This window comes from Oncorhynchus mykiss, chromosome 2 (assembly GCF_057628025.1).
Source record: "Oncorhynchus mykiss isolate SJ-2025 chromosome 2, ASM5762802v1, whole genome shotgun sequence".
Lineage (NCBI taxonomy): Eukaryota > Metazoa > Chordata > Actinopteri > Salmoniformes > Salmonidae > Oncorhynchus > Oncorhynchus mykiss.
In genome coordinates this window covers 21,073,388-21,095,927 of record NC_143023.1, presented here as the reverse complement: position 1 = coordinate 21,095,927, position 22,540 = coordinate 21,073,388, and the positions used below count along the sequence as shown (strand labels likewise).

General features: G+C 43.2%; 2 protein-coding genes across 8 annotated transcripts in view; both read right to left on the bottom strand.

Moving 5' to 3' along the window:
• arhgef1b (Rho guanine nucleotide exchange factor (GEF) 1b) overlaps positions 1–12,370 on the bottom strand; it is a 62,614-nt gene extending 50,244 nt beyond the window's left edge. For 3 of the 6 annotated variants that reach the window (XM_090192310.1, XM_090192327.1, XM_090192348.1), the window contains exon 1: positions 12,028–12,344. The gene's annotated coding sequence lies outside the window, so the exon portion shown is untranslated. Of the gene's footprint in view, positions 1–12,027 lie in introns of all 6 variants that reach the window. The other 3 variants (XM_090192317.1, XM_090192334.1, XM_090192339.1) reach the window with 2 other exon arrangements.
• An 840-nt stretch (positions 12,371–13,210) lies between these two features.
• LOC118938391 (ETS domain-containing transcription factor ERF-like) overlaps positions 13,211–22,540 on the bottom strand; it is a 52,676-nt gene continuing 43,346 nt past the window's right edge. Inside the window, exons 6-7 of one of the 2 annotated variants that reach the window (XM_036942215.2) lie at positions 22,108–22,237; positions 13,211–15,816 (exon numbers count right to left, since the gene is read on the bottom strand). In XM_036942215.2, the coding sequence (XP_036798110.1) occupies positions 14,984–15,816; positions 22,108–22,237 (963 nt within the window). In that variant the 3' untranslated portion in view covers positions 13,211–14,983. The remainder of the gene's footprint in view (positions 15,817–22,107; positions 22,238–22,540) is intronic. The other variant, XM_036942199.2, reaches the window with a different exon arrangement.

Sequence of the window (22,540 nt, the reverse complement as noted above, 5' to 3'; positions counted from 1 at the left end):
GTACTGCTCACTGCCATCATGTGTGCAGGGGGGGGGGGGGGGGGGGGGGCGTATCAAATCAAATGTTATTTGTCACATGCTTCGCAAACAACAGGTGTAGACTAACAGTGAAATGCTTACTTACGGCCCCTTCCCAACAATGCAACGTCAACGGTGAAAAGGCGACTCCGGGACGCTGGTCTTCTAGGAAGAGTTCCTCTGTCCAGTGTCTGTGTTCTTTTCCCCATTTAAATATTTTATTTTTGTTGGCCAGTCTGAGATGTTTTTTTCTTTGCAACTCTGCCTAGAAGGCCAGCATCCTGGAGTCGCCTCTTCACTGTTGGCGTTGAGACTGGTGTTTTGTGGGTACTATTTAATGAAGCTGCCAGTTGAGGACTTGTGAGGCATCGGTTTCTCAAACTAGACACTAATGTACTTGTCCTCTTGCTCAGTTGTGCACCAGGGCCTCCCACTCCTCTTTCTATTCTGGTTAGCTCCAGTTTGCGCTGTCCTGTGAAGGGAGTAGTACACAGCGTTGTACGAGATCTTCAGTTTCTTGGCAATTTCTCGCATGGAATAGCCTTCACTTCTCAGAACAAGAATAGACTGACGAGTTTCAGAAGAACGTTCTTTGTTTCTGGCCATTTTGAGCCTGTAATCGAACCCAGTTGTGTTGCTTCTTTAAATCAGAACAAAGGTTTTCAGATGTGCTAACATAATTGCAAAAGGGTTTTCTAATGATCAATTAGCCTTTTAAAATGATAAACTTGGATTTCCTAACACAACGTGCCATTGGAACACAGGCCTCTCTGTACGAGGCCCATAATAAAAAATTATATAAAGCCGTTTCCAGCTACAATAGTCATTTACAACATTGACAATGTCTACACTGTATTTCTGATCAATTTGATGTTATTTTAATGGACAAAAAAAGTCATTTTCTTTCAAAAACAAGGACATTTCTAAGTGACCCCAAACTTTTGAACGGTAGTGTATATTACTCAATGTCAACAGATTAAATAATCTAAGATAACTAGCTACTAGAACAGTTTACTGCCTGGGCTTGTAAGTATTTGTAGGGTTAATCAGTACATTTGTTTACATAGCAGAAAATAGTATTGAGTAAACAGAGATTGTCAATCACAAATCAACATAGGACCTAAATGGATGGACGTTCAAAAAGAGAGAGATATAAGACAGAAGAAAGAACCTCGAGAGACAAAGGAGATGAGAATGAATGGGCAAAAATGAGAGGGGAGAGACAGAAAGAAGTGTGTGTGATAGAAACAGCTGCGCTGAAGGTGGTGTGAATATGCCCTCATACCACATCCTCTCTACCCTCTTTGTCCGTGTCTCTCGCTCTCTTCCTTCCCTCCCCGTACTCTGTTCTCCCCACCTTCAACTCAATAATCTTGGTTGGTATGGCCACTCCAATACAGCCAAGCCACTCATTTTTTTTAACCTTTATTTAACTAGGCAAGTCAGTTAAGAACAAATTATTATTTTCAATGACGGCCTAGGAACAGTGGGTTAACTGCCGTTTCAAGGGCAGACCTTGTCAGCTCGGGGGTTTGAACTTGCAACCTTCCGGTTACTAGTCCAATGCTCTAACCACTAGGCTACCCTGCCGCCCCACTACCTCATGACCAGAACAGTAGAGACAATTGTCATTTAACATTTAACAGCCATAAGACTAGCAACTCAAAAAAGTCCTAACCCCTAGAACACCAGCGGTGTGTTAAATCCCCTGCATCTCATTCTGTCCCGATTGCCTATCAGTTAGAGGCAAAATATACTTCCATACCTAACAACTCCTTGGCATTACTTTCCATACCCTCTTTTTCTCTCACTCTCGCCATGTAAGAAGTCACTTTTTCATGCTTTATGGAAACATTGGATAGACGAAGGCCAATCGACTGTCATGGAATGGGTTCGCAGTGAGCCTCCTGCCTATTTAACTGCTTCCAAATGTGTGTGTGTGTTGGTGTGTGTGTGTCTGGATAGTAGGGTAATTGCGCAGGCCAAACACAGAGGCCTTTGATTACCATTTGGGTCGTGGAGAAATATTCTCATTCATTCAGAAGGCGTGTGTGTGTGTGTGTGCGTGTGTGCGCGTGTGTGTGTGCGCGCGCGTGTGTGTGTGCGCGTGTGTGTGTGTGTGCGTTGGCAGGCCACGTTTTACCACCCCTATGTCCAGCGGTGGCTGATGATGACTTGAGGACAGCAGCAAATAAAGCAGCTATGTCCGGCCAGAGTGTTGGAAGAGCTTTCCCAGAATCCCAATCTGGGCTGGCTCTGAACATGGAGGTAGCAATACCGCCGCCCCTCCATGACGGTACGGCCCACATAACTCACCAACCATGCAACGCAGTCCTGCTGCATTCACATCCTCCATCTTAACATCGCTCTATTACTAAGGCACCATGAACCACATACTGCAGCTAGCATCATTATTGGACATTTCTGTTAAATTTCTCAGTGAAAATGGCCTAATAATTAATCTCTTCAGATTTAGTCATATAGCTCTGTTGCCCCCTTTTCTAAGCAGACTTTTTGAAAATAATGTGTATACAACTCATTCAGAGTTGTAAATGTTAGGATAGTGTAATGTCCTAGGGCCCCCTCTCGTTGTTTACATTAGAAACCTCATCAGCCCTGTTGTACTGTCAACATGGATGGTCAATTCAGGCTGCTTGCTCTCGTGATGGTGGTGTGTGTCTAAACCTCCACTTATCCCACCCACCCCTATCCCTCTCTCTCTCTCTCCATCCATCCATCCCCAAGAGTAAACACAGTCCATGAAGCCCAGTCTATTTTTTTCCAGCCTGACCCTGGGAATGAAAGAGCTCCTTCTCTCCCTCCTGTTCTCTACCAGTCTGACTCACATTCTGACTGAGGGGTAGAGCTGTTTCCATGTCACACCGGTCTGTCTGTCTGCCTGCCTGCCTGTCTGTCTGCCTGTCAGCCAACACAAGAGACACACAAAAACACAAGGCCTAACACAAAGACATAATACACACAGACAACTGTATACCACAAACACAATCTAATTGTACATACTGTATGTGCACACACATCTTCTCCCTACTAAAAGACTCAATCAGGGCTTGGGGATGTCACCACCTTGCACACATGTTCAGTTCCATTCCCCTGCCTCTACTTAGTGTATCAGAGGACAGTGGGTTGGTCCTGGACTGTTCTGAACTACATGGCTGTGCTACAGGGCTGACACAGCACACTGACAGACAGGGGAGAGAGATATAAGCACTTCTACTGTACAAGCTGACAGTAAACCAGAGCTACCTGTGTTCACCTGAGAATAACCCTGAGCTAGGCTACCTGAGAACCATCACCCACCCTGCCGTTACAATCTCCACTTATTACAAATAAACGTCTCATTTAACTGTCGTCTGGAATGCACACTAGGCTAATTGCAAACGGACATACAGTACGCACACACTGATGAACACACACGGTTCTTGGTTAGAAGGTGCTCAGCTTCATCTTGCTCAAGGCCAGGATTAATGCTGCTGCTTTCAGATCCTTCCTTCATGCCAGGGAGACACACACGCTGTTGCTTTCAGATCCTTCCTTCATGCCAGGGAGACACACACACTGCTGCTTTCAGATCCTTCCTTCATGCCAGGGAGACGCAGGACGGCATAGCACGCGAGTGGAGGACAGAGGAGCCTCTTAAATAAGAAGTTACAGGTCTGTGAGAGCCAGAAATCTTGCTTTTTGTAGGTGACCAAATACTTATTTTCTACCATAATTTGCAAATAAATTCATTAAAAATCCTACAATGTGATTTTCTGGATTTTTTTTTCTCATTTCTCGGAAGTGGGAAATCTGAGGTTGGTCGTTTTTCAACTCATTCCCTATTGAAGAAACAGTTGGATATTGGTCATGTTGCACTTGCTAATGCTTCCACTAGATGTCAACAGTCTTTAGAAACTTGTTTGAGGCTTCTACTGTAAAGGAGGGGCTCATAAGGGCTCTTTGAGTCAGTGGTCTGGCAGAGTGCCACAAGCTTGTGATGCTCGTTCATGTGAGAGTTAGCTTTTCTACAGACAAAAGAATTCTCCGGTTGTAACATTATTGAAGATTTATGTTAAAAACATTCTAAAGATTGATTCTATACATTGTTTGACATGTTGCTACAGACTGTAACGGAACTTTTTGACATTTCGTCTGCTCCTAGTGAACGCGCTTCGTGAGGTTGGATTTATTTACAAAACGCGCTAACAAAAGTAGCTATTTGGACATAAATGATGGACATTATCGAACAAAACAAACATTTATTGTGAAACTGGGATTCCTGGGAGTGCATTCTGATGAAGATCATCAAAGGCAAGTGAATATTTATAATGTTATTTCTGACTTCTGTTGACTGCACAATATGACGGATATCTTTTTGGCTTGTTTGGTCTCTGAGCGCCGTACTCAGATTATTGCATGGTTTGCTTTTTCCGTAAAGATTTTTTGAAATCTGACACAGCGGTTGCATTAAAGAGAAGTGTATCTAAAGTTCCATGCATAACACTTGTATTTTCATCAACATTTTGATGTGGCGCTCTGCAAAATCACTGGATGTTTTTGGAACTACTGAACATAACTCGCCAATGTATACTGAGATTTTTTAATATAAATATGAACTTTATCGAACAAAACAAACATGTATTGTGTAACATGAAGTCCTATGAGTGTCATCTGATGAAGATAATCATAGGTTAGTGATTAATTTTCTCTCTATTTGTGCTTTTTGTGACTCCTCTCTTTGGCTGGAAAAATGGCTGTGTTTTTCTGTGACTTGGCTCTGACCTAACATAATCGTTTGTGGTGCTTTCACCGTAAAGCCTATTTGAAATCGGACACTGTGGTGGGATATAACAAGTTTATCTTTAAAATGGTGTAAAATACTTCTATGTTTGAGAAATTTTAATTATGGGATTTCTGTTGTTTTGTATTTGGCGCCCTGCACTTTCACTGGCTGTTGTCATATCGATCCCGTTAGAGGGATCCCGTCTACTCTGACACCGACAGAACACAACTGTGTAGAGTTTATGCAAATATTAGCATTGTAGCTCTTATCGCAGGGCTATGACTGTGTGAAATCACCTCCCCAGTCAGCCTATTGTGTGTATTGACATTCATATTGCACTGTAAATCAAATCAAATTTTATTTGTCACATACACATGGTTAGCAGATGTTAATGCGAGTGTAGCGAAATGCTTGTGCTTCTAGTTCCGACAATGCAGTAATAACCAACAAGTAATCTAACTAACAATTCCAAAACTACTGTCTTGTACACAGTGTAAGGGGATAAAGAATATGTACATAAGGATATATGAATGAGTGATGGTACAGAGCAGCATAGGCAAGATACAGTAGATGGTATCGAGTACAGTATGTACAAATGAGATGAGTATGTAAACAAAGTGGCATAGTTTAAAGTGGCTAGTGATACATGTATTACATGTATTACATAAGGATACAGTCGATGATATAGAGTACAGTATATACGTATGCATATGAGATGAATAATGTAGGGTAAGTAACATTATATAAGGTAGCATTGTTTAAAGTGGCTAGTGATATATTTACATCATTTCCCATCAATTCCCATTATTAAAGTGGCTGGAGTTGAGTCAGTGTCAGTGTGTTGGCAGCAGCCACTCAATGTTAGTGGTGGCTGTTTAACAGTCTGATGGCCTTGAGATAGAAGCTGTTTTTCAGTCTCTCGGTCCCAGCTTTGATGCACCTGTACTGACCTCGCCTTCTGGATGATAGCGGGGTGAACAGGCAGTGGCTCGGGTGGTTGATGTCCTTGATGATCTTTATGGCCTTCCTGTGACATCGGGTGGTGTAGGTGTCCTGGAGGGCAGGTAGTTTGACCCCGGTGATGCGTTGTGCAGACCTCACCACCCTCTGGAGAGCCTTACGGTTGAGGGCGGAGCAGTTGCCGTACCAGGCGGTGATACAGCCCGCCAGGATGCTCTCGATTGTGCATCTGTAGAAGTTTGTGAGTGCTTTTGGTGACAAGCCAAATTTCTTCAGCCTCCTGAGGTTGAAGAGGCGCTGCTGCGCCTTCTTCACAATGCTGTCTGTGTGAGTGGACCAATTCAGTTTGTCTGTGATGTGTATGCCGAGGAACTTAAAACTTGCTACCCTCTCCACTACTGTTCCATCGATGTGGATAGGGGGGTGTTCCCTCTGCTGTTTCCTGAAGTCCACAATCATCTCCTTAGTTTTGTTGACGTTGAGTGTGAGGTTATTTTCCTGACACCACACTCCGAGGGCCCTCACCTCCTCCCTGTAGGCCGTCTCGTCGTTGTTGGTAATCAAGCCTACCACTGTTGTGTCGTCCGCAAACTTGATGATTGAGTTGGAGGCGTGCGTGGCCACGCAGTCGTGGGTGAACAGGGAGTACAGGAGAGGGCTCAGAACGCACCCTTGTGGGGCCCCAGTGTTGAGGATCAGCGGGGAGGAGATGTTGTTGCCTACCCTCACCACCTGGGGGCGGCCCGTCAGGAAGTCCAGTACCCAGTTGCACAGGGCGGGGTCGAGACCCAGGGTCTCGAGCTTGATGACGAGCTTGGAGGGTACTATGGTGTTGAATGCCGAGCTGTAGTCAATGAACAGCATTCTCACATAGGTATTCCTCTTGTCCAGATGGGTTAGGGCAGTGTGCAGTGTGGTTGAGATTGCATCGTCTGTGGACCTATTTGGGCGGTAAGCAAATTGGAGTGGGTCTAGGGTGTCAGGTAGGGTGGAGGTGATATGGTCCTTGACTAGTCTCTCAAAGCACTTCATGATGACGGAAGTGAGTGCTACGGGGCGGTAGTCGTTTAGCTCAGTTACCTTAGCTTTCTTGGGAACAGGAACAATGGTGGCCCTCTTGAAGCATGTGGGAACAGCAGACTGGTATAGGGATTGATTGAATATGTCCGTAAACACACCGGCCAGCTGGTCTGCGCATGCTCTGAGGGCGCGGCTGGGGATGCCGTCTGGGCCTGCAGCCTTGCGAGGGTTAACACGTTTAAATGTCTTACTCACCTCGGCTGCAGTGAAGGAGAGACCGCATGTTTTCGTTGCCGGCCGTGTCAGTGGCACTGTATTGTCCTCAAAGCGGGCAAAAAAGTTGTTTAGTCTGCCTGGGAGCAGGACATCCTGGTCCGTGACTGGGCTGGATTTCTTCCTGTAGTCCGTGATTGACTGTAGACCCTGCCACATGCCTCTTGTGTCTGAGCCGTTGAATTGAGATTCTACTTTGTCTCTGTACTGACGCTTAGCTTGTTTGATAGCCTTGCGGAGGGAATAGCTGCACTGTTTGTATTCGGTCATGTTACCAGACACCTTCCCCTGATTAAAAGCAGTGGTTCGCGCTTTCAGTTTCACGCGAATGCTGCCATCAATCCACGGTTTCTGGTTAGGGAATGTTTTAATTGTTGCTATGGGAACGACATCTTCGACGCACGTTCTAATGAACTCACACACCGAATCAGCGTATTCGTCAATGTTGTTGTCTGACGCAATACGAAACATGTCCCAGTCCACGTGGTGGAAGCAGTCTTGGAGTGTGGAGTCAGCTTGGTCGGACCAGCGTTGGACAGACCTCAGCGTGGGAGCCTCTTGTTTTAGTTTCTGTCTGTAGGCAGGGATCAACAAAATGGAGTCGTGGTCAGCTTTTCCGAAAGGGGGGCGGGGCAGGGCCTTATATGCGTCGCGGAAGTTAGAGTAACAATGATCCAAGGTCTTTCCACCCCTGGTTGCGCAATCGATATGCTGATAAAATTTAGGGAGTCTTGTTTTCAGATTAGCCTTGTTAAAATCCCCAGCTACAATGAATGCAGCCTCCGGATGAATGTTTTCCAGTTTGCAAAGAGTTAAATAAAGTTCGTTCAGAGCCATCGATGTGTCTGCTTGGGGGGGGATGTATACGGCTGTGATTATAATCGAAGAGAATTCTCTTGGTAGATAATGCGGTCTACATTTGATTGTACAGCTTTACCTAAGGATTGGGGATCAATGAAATGGGGTATCAGTCTACTCAATACCCAAGCTATTTTTTCCCAACATCCTCCTCAGAGTTAACAAACTCCAAAACATCCACGTGACATGCAGTCATATTCAGGTCCAGATTGGTCAACAAGTTTATTTGTCACGTCAAAAATGTTATTTGCCACATCAAAGTGTTATTTACCATGTATCTTTTTTGACAAAGACCCAAATGGTGTTCCATAGAAATCCTGGTTGAGAATGAAACAACTGAACAAATTAACAACGAAACAGCACAGCAGGTAAGTGAAAGAAATAGGTTTGGATTATGTTTTACTGGTAACGGGGACATGCGTAACTTTTGGTCAGTGTGGTGTGTGTAACCTTTATTTAACTAGGCAAGTCAGTTAAGAACAAATTCTTATTTACAATGACGGCCTACCCTGGCCAAACCTGTGGACGATGCTGGGACAATTGTGAGCCGCCCTATGGGACTCCCAATCATGGCCGGATGTGATACAGCCTGGAATCAAACCAGGGACTGTAGTGACTCCTCTTGCACTGAGATGCAGTGCCTTAGACCGCTGTGTCCGTGTGTGTGTTAACTATTTAACTGTACAAGAATGCTTAAAAGGCAGATACAATTTTAAATATCAGTTATCGGTATTGTTTTTTTGGCAAGGAAAATATTGGTATCGGCCAAAAAATGTAATATCGGTGCATCACTATCAAAAACACTGCATTTCAAATAGCCAGCAATAATCTAATGAATTCAGGGCTAGTGAAATTATACCTAGGTTAAATATAAGCCTTCCACAACCATAAGACCCACTTATTATTTAATTATTTAATCAAAATAGTTTAACCTGCTTTTTTTGCAATAATAACTGATCTGGTTTTCAAGTCTGTTTATGAAAATGCCCTTTTTGTTACAAATTTAACCAGAAACATGTCATTATTAGTGAATGTACCCACTTCTTGTAGCAGGCATTATAGAAAAGTAACACAGGTCTCATGAACAATCACTCAAGCACAAGCCCACGTGCTAGCGAGAAGCCAGCTAATCTATATATTTCAACGTTAGCCAACTTGGAGCTATTTGCTTGCTAACAAGGTCTAAAAGTTGAATTGTTATTAACACACCCTTCTGTCCGTCTCCAACTGTTTGAACGGCATGCTAGCCTGTCCACTTTGTTCAGATGTTAATAAAATCTAGTGGATATCTTTTCTCATAATGAGAACGAGTTGCCAATGAGAATTAAAAACAAATTCCTTATATAATGGTGTTTTAAGCTATGACAGTCTTTGGCTAAAATGCTGCTAGTGTAACGGATGTGAAACGGCTAGCTTAGTTAGCGGTGCGCGCTAAATAGCTTTTCAATCGGTGACGTCACTTGCTCTGAGACCTTGAAGTAGTAGTTCCCCTTGCTCTGCAAGGGCCGCGGCTTTTGTGGAGCGATGGGTAACGATGCTTCGAGGGTGACTGTTGTTGATGTGTGCAGAGGGTCCCTGGTTCGCGCCCGTGTATGGGCGAGGGGACGGTCTAAAGTTATACTGTTACACTAGCAGTATGTGGTACCGCAATGCGAACGCGAGCGACAAACTGAGCATTAATTTTCCAGAACCAACGTTCATTGATACTCCTGTTTCAGTAGTGTCTGCTCTGCATGCAATTTGTGGAGTTGAGACATAAAAATTATATAGTTAGAAAGGTTAACTCCTGTATTACAGTAAAATAATGTCTAAATGTGTTTCAGTCTCCATATGAGCCATTCTGTTGGACCAAACCTCAAATGCAAACAGTGAGTTAAAACCGCTTGTCAGAGAGGAAGCGATCTCTCATTTTTGTTGTTATGAGTGAGTGGCTTGGTGTTAGGGGGAGGAGCTGGACCTGTAGGGGGAGGGGCTTGGTGTGTGTAAGTATACACAGCCTCCGCAGAAGAAGCAAAGGATGAGACCAAAAAGACAAGAGAATAAGCAGACATAAACGAGAAATAAACAATACCTTGATTCTTGCGATACAGGCATTTGGAATATCGCGCCAAAACATGAATTCAAATAATCATATTCAATACATAGCCCAGCCCTGGTGTGTGTGTGTGTGTGTGTGTGTGTGTGTGTGTGTGTGTGTGTGTGTGAGCGATAAGAAGAGACGGTACCCTTTGAGCTTCAGGCAAGACTGCACTTGCAGAGGTAGAGAAAGAAAGAAAGGGATGACAGCAAAATGTTGTTGTTCCTCTAAGAGACAGGAAGCCTCTGTAATCCAGTGTCGCCGCTGACATATCACAACGCTCCAAGCCCAACTGCCGTTTCAGCATCACGTCTCATCTGATCAGTTCAGCTACAGAACTATTCCAAAACAACTACAGGTCAACCCACAGGCCCATAACAACAGACCATGGCTGGACTTGAGACAGAGTGCTGTTCAGATTCTGAGCAAAGGTCATACATAGCACCTAAAGCAAAATTTTTACTGATTCAGCATTCACAATGTTGATGTGTTATAGGCCCAATTCAGTCTCTTAGTAACATATAGACAAACTTATTTTTGGAGTTCAACTGAGGCTGCGAAACTAGAGTGCTAAATAAGTGTTGAACAACTCCTACTATGGATATAGGCCCAACCCTCTAGGTCTGATCATGTATATTTTTCTCTTGATCTTTGATCCCAAAATTTCTAAGTCACTGTTACTACAGTAGCTGGCTAACATCTGGTACTTTACCCTGCACCTTACAGACTGCTTTGCCCTGTGTACAGAGTCATTGAGCACTGGTCACTTTAATCATGTTTACATACTGTTTTAGCCACTTCATACGTACATTCTGTATTCTAGTCATGGCTCATCCTATACAACTACTGCTGTACCCGCCTTTTCTACTAATATACTGTCTATACCAGTTTATATATATATTCCGGACTTTGACATAGCTCATTCTGATATTTGTTATTTATTTGTACTTATTGGATTATGCGCATATTGTGGATTATTGCTAGGTACTATTACCACATTGTTGGAGCTAGAAACACAAGCATTTCGCTGCGATAACATCTGCATATCTGTGTACGCAATCAATACATTTTGATTTGATTTGTAGAGGATTAAACAGAACGATGGGGAGGGGAGTTAGACAAAGGGGAGGGGAGTTAGACAAAGGGGAGGGGAGTTAGACAAAGGGGAGGGGAGTTAGACAAAGGGGAGGGGAGAGGCAAAAAGGGCCAAAAGTGGGATGGATGTGTGTTTGTGTAGCTGCTGTACTTTTCATATAGAAATATAAAATAGTGTGATCAACTGGAGTGCAGGAGAAATACGCTACAGATAAGCCTACTGGTACAATCTCACACATCTTGCTATCAGTAGGCTATCTACTTTTTATAAAGATTAACAATCTAATCAGTATAATGATGTCTAAATAACAATCAGACGTTAGGGTGGTTTAACAACTAAATCAAACATGCGATATTAATGTTATTTGATAAAGTATACTTTTTTAGGTTTTAAATGTCACATTGGAAAACCAGGAAAAAAATACATAGGCAGGCAAATGATCGCACGTAGGCCTGGACGCATTGCTGGCAATAACTGCTATAGTTACTGAGTTACATTAAATAATAGGCTACAATGTCGCGAGTCATTTTACAAATTCCGCTCCTTGCAACATTTTTATGACATTACGGATAGCGATACTTTGTAGCCTGCTAAAAACATATCACTTGATTGAACAAATTAGCTAGCGACCTGACACGTACCCTTGAAATACCAGTATGCTTCAGCAAGTCTTGCTTTGTAATAAAATAGTTTTTAATTAACTCTAAAACACCTGATTTTGGGACTCGAGAGAACAAGGTGTTCTGCTAGACTGTAGCCAAACACAACATTCCTTTAGCTAGACGCTAACTAAAGGCTGTCTGGAGAGCTGGCTAGCGAGAGGCAAGCCTTTACTCGCGGAATAACTTAATTAATTCCCAAGTTTTTTTAAAATAAGTAACTAAGCATCGAACGTATGTACGTGTTAAATAGATTTACAAAATGTTTTAACGTGGTACTCACCTCAAAATACAGCAACAACAAAAAAAGACTGACAAACGTCTAATATGGTTTGCTGTTCGAAAGTTGTCGTATGTTGCTGGAAAAAAACATTGTACGCGGAAGTACAAATTCAAGTGCACAATTTCCCCTTGACTGAATTTTTTTATCTGAATAAACCACTGGCAAAGTAATGCATGACGATGTCAAAATATATTACTTTGATGTAATAATACAGTTTTCAATATGATCTAGTTAAGCCAAATCTGGTTTTCATGTAACTTTCCCCATCCCGTTGTTTCCTGTTGGGCTTCCATACAATATTGTGTTACACGGTATTCGTTCCCCTCGTTCACCCATGGGAGTCAACCGTATCAACAGTTATTCAATGCATCTTCAATGTGTTTATGTAGCAACATTTTAGTTCACTGATAATCTTTCCACACATAAGGTAATCTGTGTTAAAATATTATTTATGGAATTGAACACAATGTCAATTACTGAACAGTTTGGTATGGAACACTGAGTGCATCCATAAATACATTTATGTATATCCAGTAGAGGCAATGCTTTTGTTTCGTAAACTTCTGTTTCACTTAGAAATATGATCTCATATGTTTCACAATTCACAATTAGGCTATCACACAAAGTAATTCCGATTTAGGTAGTGTTGGCTGTTTGTGAAAGTTTAGGGCATGCACTTAGCTTGGTTTGTCATCTTCATTTCCCTTCTTCATATCCGGCCTTTACTACTGTGGCTCTGCTTCCACTTGCATCCGAAATTGCAACCTATTCACGTTATAGTGCACTGGTCAAATGTAGTGCACACTATGTAGGGAAAACTATGCCATTTTGAGACTTTTTAATCAACACGTTTAATAAAGGTAGGCGGCAGATTTTCATGACATAATATCCTTTGGAGAGGAGGCCATATGGCATACAACTCATTGAACTCAGTCAATTACACGTGCAAGAAAAATAAGACTATGGGAAACTATTGCCAATTGTTACTCATGCTCATGAAATCAAACCCTTCCATGATATAATGCAAACGTTTCTTGTAGACTAGATACATTGTAATATAGGTCCAGGTTCGCCACCCTGTGGAGAAAGGATGCTCTACACCAGGGGTCTCAAGCAGGCCTATAGGAGCCTCTTACTGTGTAAAGCACACACATTCACACAATGAGTTCAGTGCCAAGAACAGTCCAATCTCCAGAATAATGTTTATTGCTTTAGAAGTTATTAATATTTTTTTCTTATTTTTGCTCTTTCCATTTTTTCTCTTTACAATAAAACAAAGAAATGTGACATTATTTCACGGCATGATAATTTTGGATGTGTTTACACATACATTCACAAAGGAAAGAGTATTTACAGTGGTGTTGGTAAATGCCACACAGAGATCATGAAACAGAGATTTCTGGTAGAATCCAACAAATATAGAATTACATGACCTTTACAATAGGGCTTTCACACCTAATGTTACACCACCACCTGTTACAAACCATACCATATGAATCTGTACAATGTGGGGTAGTTAGGATGCACTCTGTGCTTCAAAGTGAGCAACGTGGAATGGAGAAGTTGGTTTGTGTCCCTAGGTGGTATTGAGATACTTTGTCCCTCTTGTTTTAGTTTCTACAAGGGGACCCATTGCCTAAATGTAGCCATGGATAAAAAGCTTAGTCTCAAAAATAATCTACTTTTTTTTTTTGGTAGTTGAAAGAATGTGCTGAAACCAATTTTACTCACATTTGAGAAATGACAGAACAGTTACACTGGGTGAATGCTAACTATAAAAATAACACTACCAGAATATTTAAACCCAAAGGGCATCTTGGAAAATGACCAAAGGGCACAATTAGCTGGGGTTGAGAAAATATGAGACAATTCCCCATATATGAGTCCTCCTCATAGAAAAAACACCTTTCCAGCGCAGATACTCTGACTGCTGTTCATTATTTAAAACTTTAATACACCTATACTTGTCAATTTCCCAACATTATTTAAATACGTAATTCAATCACACCAACACAGCTAGCTTTTATAATGTTGATAATAATTAAATGTAATGTACACCATAATAAAATATATACAATGAAATATTGATACAAATTCTAGATTTTTCCAGCTCTATCTTCCTCTCCCTCTCACTGAAGAAAGTTAAGCAATTGAAATTGGCATTAAACAATAACAAACAAACAAGTATGGAGTTAGAAATGTGCATTACAATACCAGAGCATTACATTAGCAGAGCAAAATGACTAATTGTTTGGATTTGGGGGATGATCATTTTTCCCAACAAACAACTAACTGTAGCAGCCTCCTATAAAGACCACCCGCTGGCAATGTTTGACTATGTTTTGAACAGAAAAATACATACCGGTACCCAAGAAAAGGAATCCCCAAAAAACTAAAGTAATATCTCTGTCAGATATAATTTCATGTGGCCATTATTGCAATTAATCTTATGTGTGTGTATTGTAGTGTTGTTTATTATTGTTATAGCATTATATTTAAATGTTATTCATTATACATTGAGTTATATTTATGCAGTTTGACGGACCCATTGCAGTAACACGGTAACATAGCACAGAACAACGTGCAATGCTGTTAAAGCTCAAAATATCACTGAAACCTTGAGACAATAAAATGTGTGGGAGAACATGAGTAAGTAGTACACATATATCTGAAACATGGAACACTCTCAGTAATGTCGAAATCAGCAAGCTCACTTTCTCAGCTATACAAGTCAACATGTAAAGAGAGAGAAGAAGGGTGGAGAAAGAGAAGAAGGGTGGAGAGAGAGAGCGGAAGGGTGGAGAGAGAGAAGAAGGGTGGAGAGAGAGAGGAAGAAAAAAACAGAGAGACGGGGCAAGATGGCTCAAATAAAGGACAACATAACAGATGAAGGGAGCGAAAGAGAGAAGGAGAGAGAGGAGGGAACGAGAGAGAGAGAGTTATCTATTAGAATCTATTAGCTCTGGATCAATTTTAGAGTCTCTGTCTCCCTGTGCCGTTCAACCAGAGCCATGGAGGGAGAGAGGGATAGAGGGAGGGACGGAGGGGGAGGGGTGAGGGGCACCAGGCTCTTGAGGGGATGGGGGGATACAGGGGGAGGGAGGGAGGAGAGAGGTGGCAGTGCTCCCCCTTTCTTCCCCTCCACCAGGATCTGTGATCGACCACTCAGCCTGGTCTCCTTGGTGATGCTGAAGTCAGGCTCGTTGTCTGAGCTGCAGTCACTCAGATCTGTGATCTCCAGGTCCGAGTCTGACTCTGGGTCCTGCTTCACCCCGCCTCGTCGCTCCGATGGGCTCTGTCGCCCCCCAGCACCACCACCAAGACCCATCCCTCCTAGACCCAGCCCTAACCCTAACCCTAGCCCCAACCCAAGCCCCATGCCTGAGGTATTGGTCTCCCTTCTCTCCCTCTCACCCACAGAGCCCCCGTTGCCAATGTCCGTCCGGCCCAGCGACAGAGCACCAGGGTAAGGAGGCAGGCAGAGTCTGGGCTGCCCACCTGCCGTGCCGTTAGTAACCCCGGTCTGGCCCGCTGCTCCTCTCTCCCCCCCTCCTGCCACCTCCCCCGGGGGGAGTAGGGAGGAGAAGGGGTGAGGCAGCTGGCCCAGGCTGGTCTGCAGCGGGTTGGGGTAGAAGTGGGAGGGGTAGAGGGAGCCTGGGGGCAGTTTGGGGCAGTTGTTGAGGGAGAAGGCCCCTGAGAGGTAGGGATTGAAGCCCCAGGGGTAATCGAAGGGAGGGTTGCGGGGGTAAGGACCCAACAGGGACGGGGGCTTGGAGTAACAGGGAGCGGCTGAAAGAGAACAGAGACAGAGGTTAGCTCTCTGAAGGGGTAAAGGTCTCCTGACATACCACATCCAAGCATGTTCACTAATTATGCTCTGCAATAATTAGCAATGCAAATCCACAGCTATGCGCTGGGTCAAAATGGGAGCGCTGTTGATTTGAATAGAACCCTGATCTTAGACTATATGCCTGCCAGACCTATTCACACATTCAACTGGTTCACAACAAATATTAACATGATGAGAGATATGCTCTCTGGCAAATTCAAATATCCTGTTAATAACAGAATAGTTATGCCACTGTAATAAAATAATACTGTCCATGAAAAAAGGAAAATGGACTGTGGTAAGAGAAATCCAGTTATTTAGAAAATGTGTCTGTTTTGGCCGTGTGTAAAGTCCAGGTGCTTCGTGAAGTCAACTAAATAATAGAAAAACACAACTCGCACACCCTGGCTCCATCATACTTGAATATACAGTTGAAGTCGGAAGTTTACATACACCTTACCCAAATACATTTAAACTCTGTTTTTCACAATTCCTGACATTTAATCCTAGTAAAAAATCCCTGTCTTAGGTCAGTTAGGATCCCCACTTTATTTTAAGAATGTGAAATGTCAGAATAATAGTAGAGAGAATGATTTATTTCAGCTTTTATTTCTTTCATCACATTCCCAGTGGGTCAGACGTTTATATACACTCAATTAGTATTTGGCAGCATTTCCTTTAAAATTGTTTAACTTGGGTCAATCGTTTCAGGTAGCCTTCCACAAGCTTCCCACAGTAAGTTGGGTGAATTTTGGCCCATTCCTCCTGACAGAGCTGATATAACTGAGTCAAATTTCTAGGCCTCCTTGCTCGCACACGCTTTTTCATTTCTGCCCACACATTTTCTATAGAATTGAGGTCAGGGCTTTGTGATGGCCACTCCAATACCTTGACTTTGTTGTCCTTAAGCCATTTTGCCACAACTTTGGAAGTATGCTTGGGGTCATTGTCCATTTACAAGACCCATTTGTGACCAAGCTTTAACTTCCTGACTGATGTCTTGAGATGTTGCTTCAATATATCCACATAATTTTCCTCCCTCATAATGTCATCTATTTTCTGAAGTGCACCAGTCCCTCCTGCAGCAAAACAGCCCCACAACATGATTCTGCCACCCCCGTGTTTCACGGTTGGGATGGTGTTCTTCGGATTGCAAGCCGGCAGAGTCTGGGCTGTTTCCTCCAAACATAACGATGGTCATTATGGCCAAATGTTTGTTTCATTAGACCAGAGGACATTTCTCCAAAAAGTACCATCTTTGTCCCCATGTGCAGATGCAAACCATAGTCTGGCTTTTTTATGGCGGTTTTGGAGCAGTGACTTCTTCCTTACTGAGCTGCCTTTCAGGTTATGTCGATATAGGACTAGTTTTACTGTGGATATACAGTGCCTTGCGAAAGTATTCGGCCCCCTTGAACTTTGCGACCTTTTGCCACATTTCAGGCTTCAAACATAAAGATATAAAACTGTATTTTTTTGTGAAGAATCAACAACAAGTGGGACACAATCATGAAGTGGAACGACATTTATTGGATATTTCAAACTTTTTTAACAAATCAAAAACTGAAAAATTGGGCGTGCAAAATTATTCAGCCCCCTTAAGTTAATACTTTGTAGCGCCACCTTTTGCTGCGATTACAGCTGTAAGTCGCTTGGGGTATGTCTCTATCAGTTTTGCACATCGAGAGACTGACATTTTTTCCCATTCCTCCTTGCAAAACAGCTCGAGCTCAGTGAGGTTGGATGGAGAGCATTTGTGAACAGCAGTTTTCAGTTCTTTCCACAGATTCTCGATTGGATTCAGGTCTGAACTTTGACTTGGCCATTCTAACACCTGGATATGTTTATTTTTGAACCATTCCATTGTAGATTTTGCTTTATGTTTTGGATCATTGTCTTGTTGGAAGACAAATCTCCGTCCCAGTCTCAGGTCTTTTGCAGACTCCATCAGGTTTTCTTCCAGAATGGTCCTGTATTTGGCTCCATCCATCTTCCCATCAATTTTAACCATCTTCCCTGTCCCTGCTGAAGAAAAGCAGGCCCAAACCATGATGCTGCCACCACCATGTTTGACAGTGGGGATGGTGTGTTCAGCTGTGTTGCTTTTACGCCAAACATAACGTTTTGCATTGTTGCCAAAAAGTTCAATTTTGATTTCATCTGACCAGAGCACCTTCTTCCACATGTTTGGTGTGTCTCCCAGGTGGCTTGTGGCAAACTTTAAACAACACTTTTTATGGATATCTTTAAGAAATGGCTTTCTTCTTGCCACTCTTCCATAAAGGCCAGATTTGTGCAATATACGACTGATTGTTGTCCTATGGACAGAGTCTCCCACCTCAGCTGTAGATCTCTGCAGTTCATCCAGAGTGATCATGGGCCTCTTGGCTGCATCTCTGATCAGTCTTCTCCTTGTATGAGCTGAAAGTTTAGAGGGACGGCCAGGTCTTGGTAGATTTGCAGTGGTCTGATACTCCTTCCATTTCAATATTATCGCTTGCACAGTGCTCCTTGGGATGTTTAAAGCTTGGGAAATCTTTTTGTATCCAAATCCGGCTTTAAACTTCTTCACAACAGTATCTCGGACCTGCCTGGTATGTTCCTTGTTCTTCATGATGCTCTCTGCGCTTTTAACGGACCTCTGAGACTATCACAGTGCAGGTGCATTTATACGGAGACTTGATTACACACAGGTGGATTGTATTTATCATCATTAGTCATTTAGGTCAACATTGGATCATTCAGAGATCCTCACTGAACTTCTGGAGAGAGTTTGCTGCACTGAAAGTAAAGGGGCTGAATAATTTTGCACGCCCAATTTTTCAGTTTTTGATTTGTTAAAAAAGTTTGAAATATCCAATAAATGTCGTTCCACTTCATGATTGTGTCCCACTTGTTGTTGATTCTTCACAAAAAAATACAGTTTTATATCTTTATGTTTGAAGCCTGAAATGTGGCAAAAGGTCGCAAAGTTCAAGGGGGCCGAATACTTTCGCAAGGCACTGTAGATACCTTTGTACCTGTTTCCTCCAGCATCTTCACAAGTTCCTTTGCTGTTATTCTGGGATTGATTTCCACTTTTCGCACCAAAGTACGTTCATCTCTAGGAGACAGAACGCGTCTCCTTCCTGAGCGGTATGACGGCTGCGTGGTCCCATGGTGTTTATACTTGCGTACTATTGTTTGTACAGATGAACGTGGTACCATCAGGCATTTGGAAATTGCTACCAAGGATGAACCGGACTTGTGGATGTCTACAAATTTTTTCCGAGGTCTTGGCTGATTTATTTTGATATTCCCATGATGTCAAGCAAAGAGACAATCAACTTAGTGTATGTAAACTTCTGACCCACTGGAATTGTGATACAGTGAATTATAAGTGAAATAATCTGTCTGTAAACAATTGTTGGAAAAGTTACTTGTGTCATGCACAAAGTAATGTCCTAACTGACTTGCCAAAACTATCGTTTGTTAACAAGTCATTTGTGGAATGGATGAAAAACGCGTTTTAATGACTCCAACCTAAGTGTATGTAAACTTCAGACTTCAACTGTATCACTTAAAACCAATGTGGGACTTTTTGTCTTCTTCTATTAGACAAAAGCAGAAACCTGATTAACATGACAGCTGATTAAATGTGTATGTGTATTACATCAGCTTCCCTATATGCATCATTTAATAACAACTGAAACAAAGGAGGTACATCTGAGGTGATACTGGAATTAAAACAATTTTTTAGCGCAAACAAAATAACTCTCTATGACCCTGACTGTACTTCCAACAACAAACAGCAAACTCAAAGATTTACCCTATATCTCTCTCTCTCTTCCTCTCTCTCTCCCCCTCTCCATCTCTCTCTCCCCCTCCTTCTCTCTCTCTCCCTCCTTCTCTCTCTTGCCCCCCCCCCCGTTCTCTGTTATTTGCTATGCAGGGCTAATTTGACAGTGCTTGAGTCTCTGTGTGCTGGGCCAGAAGTAGCTGGCAGACACATGAATATTGAATCAGTCAGGCAGGCCTCACTTGCTTATGAAAACACAGTAATGGGCGCCCACAGGCCACAAACTGAAGCCTGCACCCTCAATTAGGGCCTTCCTGCCTAGGAAGGGATTAGGACAGGAGGGACACATGGGAGGGAGAGGAGGGTAAGGAGTGAAGGAGGGGGGAATAGGACCTGAGGACAAACGGAACAGGGGGGCCAGGTTGTGATGGGAAGGGGAGTGTATTCACAGTGAACACACACTAACTCACACACATATTCAATGTACAGTGAGGCAACACATTCTGATGCAGCAGCAGGGCTGAAGAGCACACATGGAGTATCCAGACAGACAAAGGCATCTGTACACACACACGCACAAACACACACACACACGCCCGCACGCTCACCCACACACAAATGCACACACAAAAAACACACACATACATGCACACATTCGCGCACGCAAGCACACAAATAAAACACACACATACAAACTGAGGGATTATATAAAGGGGACATGATTACACTGACATTAATTCCAAAAACCTTCATTGAGCATCTGCCTCATATCACTGTAATAATACGATAGTATATCCTGTAGATCACTCCCGTCTAACCCTTCCTGTCACCTGGAGGAGAGTATGAATTGGAGGCAGTAAAGGGACAGATTTGCTACTGCAGTGAACATGGATTTGATCTTGTTCTCTCTCTCCTTATGCTCTCCTCATTTCCTCTATCATTCTCAATCTCCACTTTCCACCTTCCTTCCTTCCTTCCCTCTCTCCTCTGTTCTTTACCTTCCCTCTCTCATCTGTTCTTTACCTTCCCTCTCTCATCTGTTCTTTACCTTCCCTCTCTCATCTGTTCTTTACCTTCCCTCTCTCAACTGTTCTTTACCTTCCCTCTCTCATCTGTTCTTTACCTTCCCTCTCCTCTTCACCTCTTTTTCCCTCTCATCTGTTCTTTACCTTCCCTCTCTCATCTGTTCTTTACCTTCCCTCTCTCATCTGTTCTTTACCTTCCCTCTCCTCCTCACCTCTTTTTCCCTCTCTCCTCTGTTCTTTACCTTTCCTCTCTCCTCTGTTCTTTACCTTCCCTCTCCTCCTCACCTCTTTTTCCCTCTCTCCTCTGTTCTTTACCTTCCCTCTCTCATCTGTTCTTTACCTTCCCTCTCCTCCTCACCTCTTTTTCTCTCTCTCATCTGTTCTTTACCTTCCCTCTCTCAACTGTTCTTTACCTTCCCTCTCTCCTCTGTTCTTTACCTTCCCTCTCTCCTCTGTTCTTTACCTTCCCTCTCTCCTCTGTTCTTTACCTTCCCTCTCTCCTCTGTTCTTTACCTTCCCTCTCTCCTCTGTTCTTTGCCTTCCCTCTCTCCTCTGTTCTTTACCTTCCCTCTCTCCTCTGTTCTTTACCTTCCCTCTCTCCTCTGTTCTTTACCTTCCCTCTCTCCTCTGTTCTTTACCTTCCCTCTCTCCTCTGTTCTTTACCTTCCCTCTCTCATCTGTTCTTTACCTTCCCTCTCTCATCTGTTCTTTACCTTCCCTCTCCTCCTCACCTCTTTTTCCCTCTCTCATCTGTTCTTTACCTTCCCTCTCTCATCTGTTCTTTACCTTCCCTCTCTCATCTGTTCTTTACCTTCCCTCTTTCATCTGTTCTTTACCTTCCCTCTCTCATCTGTTCTTTACCTTCCCTCTCTCATCTGTTCTTTACCTTCCCTCTCCTCCTCACCTCTTTTTCCCTCTCTCCTCTGTTCTTTACCTTTCCTCTCTCCTCTGTTCTTTACCTTCCCTCTCCTCCTCACCTCTTTTTCCCTCTCTCCTCTGTTCTTTACCTTCCCTCTCTCATCTGTTCTTTACCTTCCCTCTCCTCCTCACCTCTTTTTCTCTCTCTCATCTGTTCTTTACCTTCCCTCTCTCCTCTGTTCTTTACCTTCCCTCTCTCCTCTGTTCTTTACCTTCCCTCTCTCCTCTGTTCTTTACCTTCCCTCTCTCCTCTGTTCTTTACCTTCCCTCTCTCCTCTGTTCTTTACCTTCCCTCTCTCCTCTGTTCTTTACCTTCCCTCTCTCCTCTGTTCTTTACCTTCCCTCTCTCCTCTGTTCTTTACCTTCCCTCTCTCCTCTGTTCTTTACTATCCCTCTCTCATCTGTTCTTTACCTTCCCTCTCTCATCTGTTCTTTACCTTCCCGCTTTTCTCAATCATCTTCTACCTTATTTTTACCGCTGTCACCCCTCTCCCTCTCGCCTCTTATCTCTCCTCTTCTCTCTCTCTAACCTGAGCTGAGAAAGGGGAATGTGTCCAGTCTCAGTTTGTCTCCCTCTGGTCCCGGGGCTGTGGCCACTCGATCAAACAGGGAGGTTCCTCTCCCTGACTCTGGCAAACGAGGGAACAGTGACTGCAGGGCCTGGGAGAAAGTGTGAGAGACAGAGACAGAAAGAAAACATTAAAATCTGCTCATGTCAGTTAAGCAATCAATAGCAATTAATTTCATCAGCAAATAAAAACTAGACTTGTCTATAGGATCCTCAACCTCCTCTTTAAATCAGCATGTATTTAGGGTAAGTCATTTTATGGAGATGGCACCCTGTAGTGTGGTGCAATCACACCAACAGTCACAGCAAGGACAGGATAAAAGGAAGTGCCAGGGGACTGAGGGGGAGAGGAGAAGGGAGAACAGAGGAGAAGATGAGGAGAGGAGGTAGGAGGA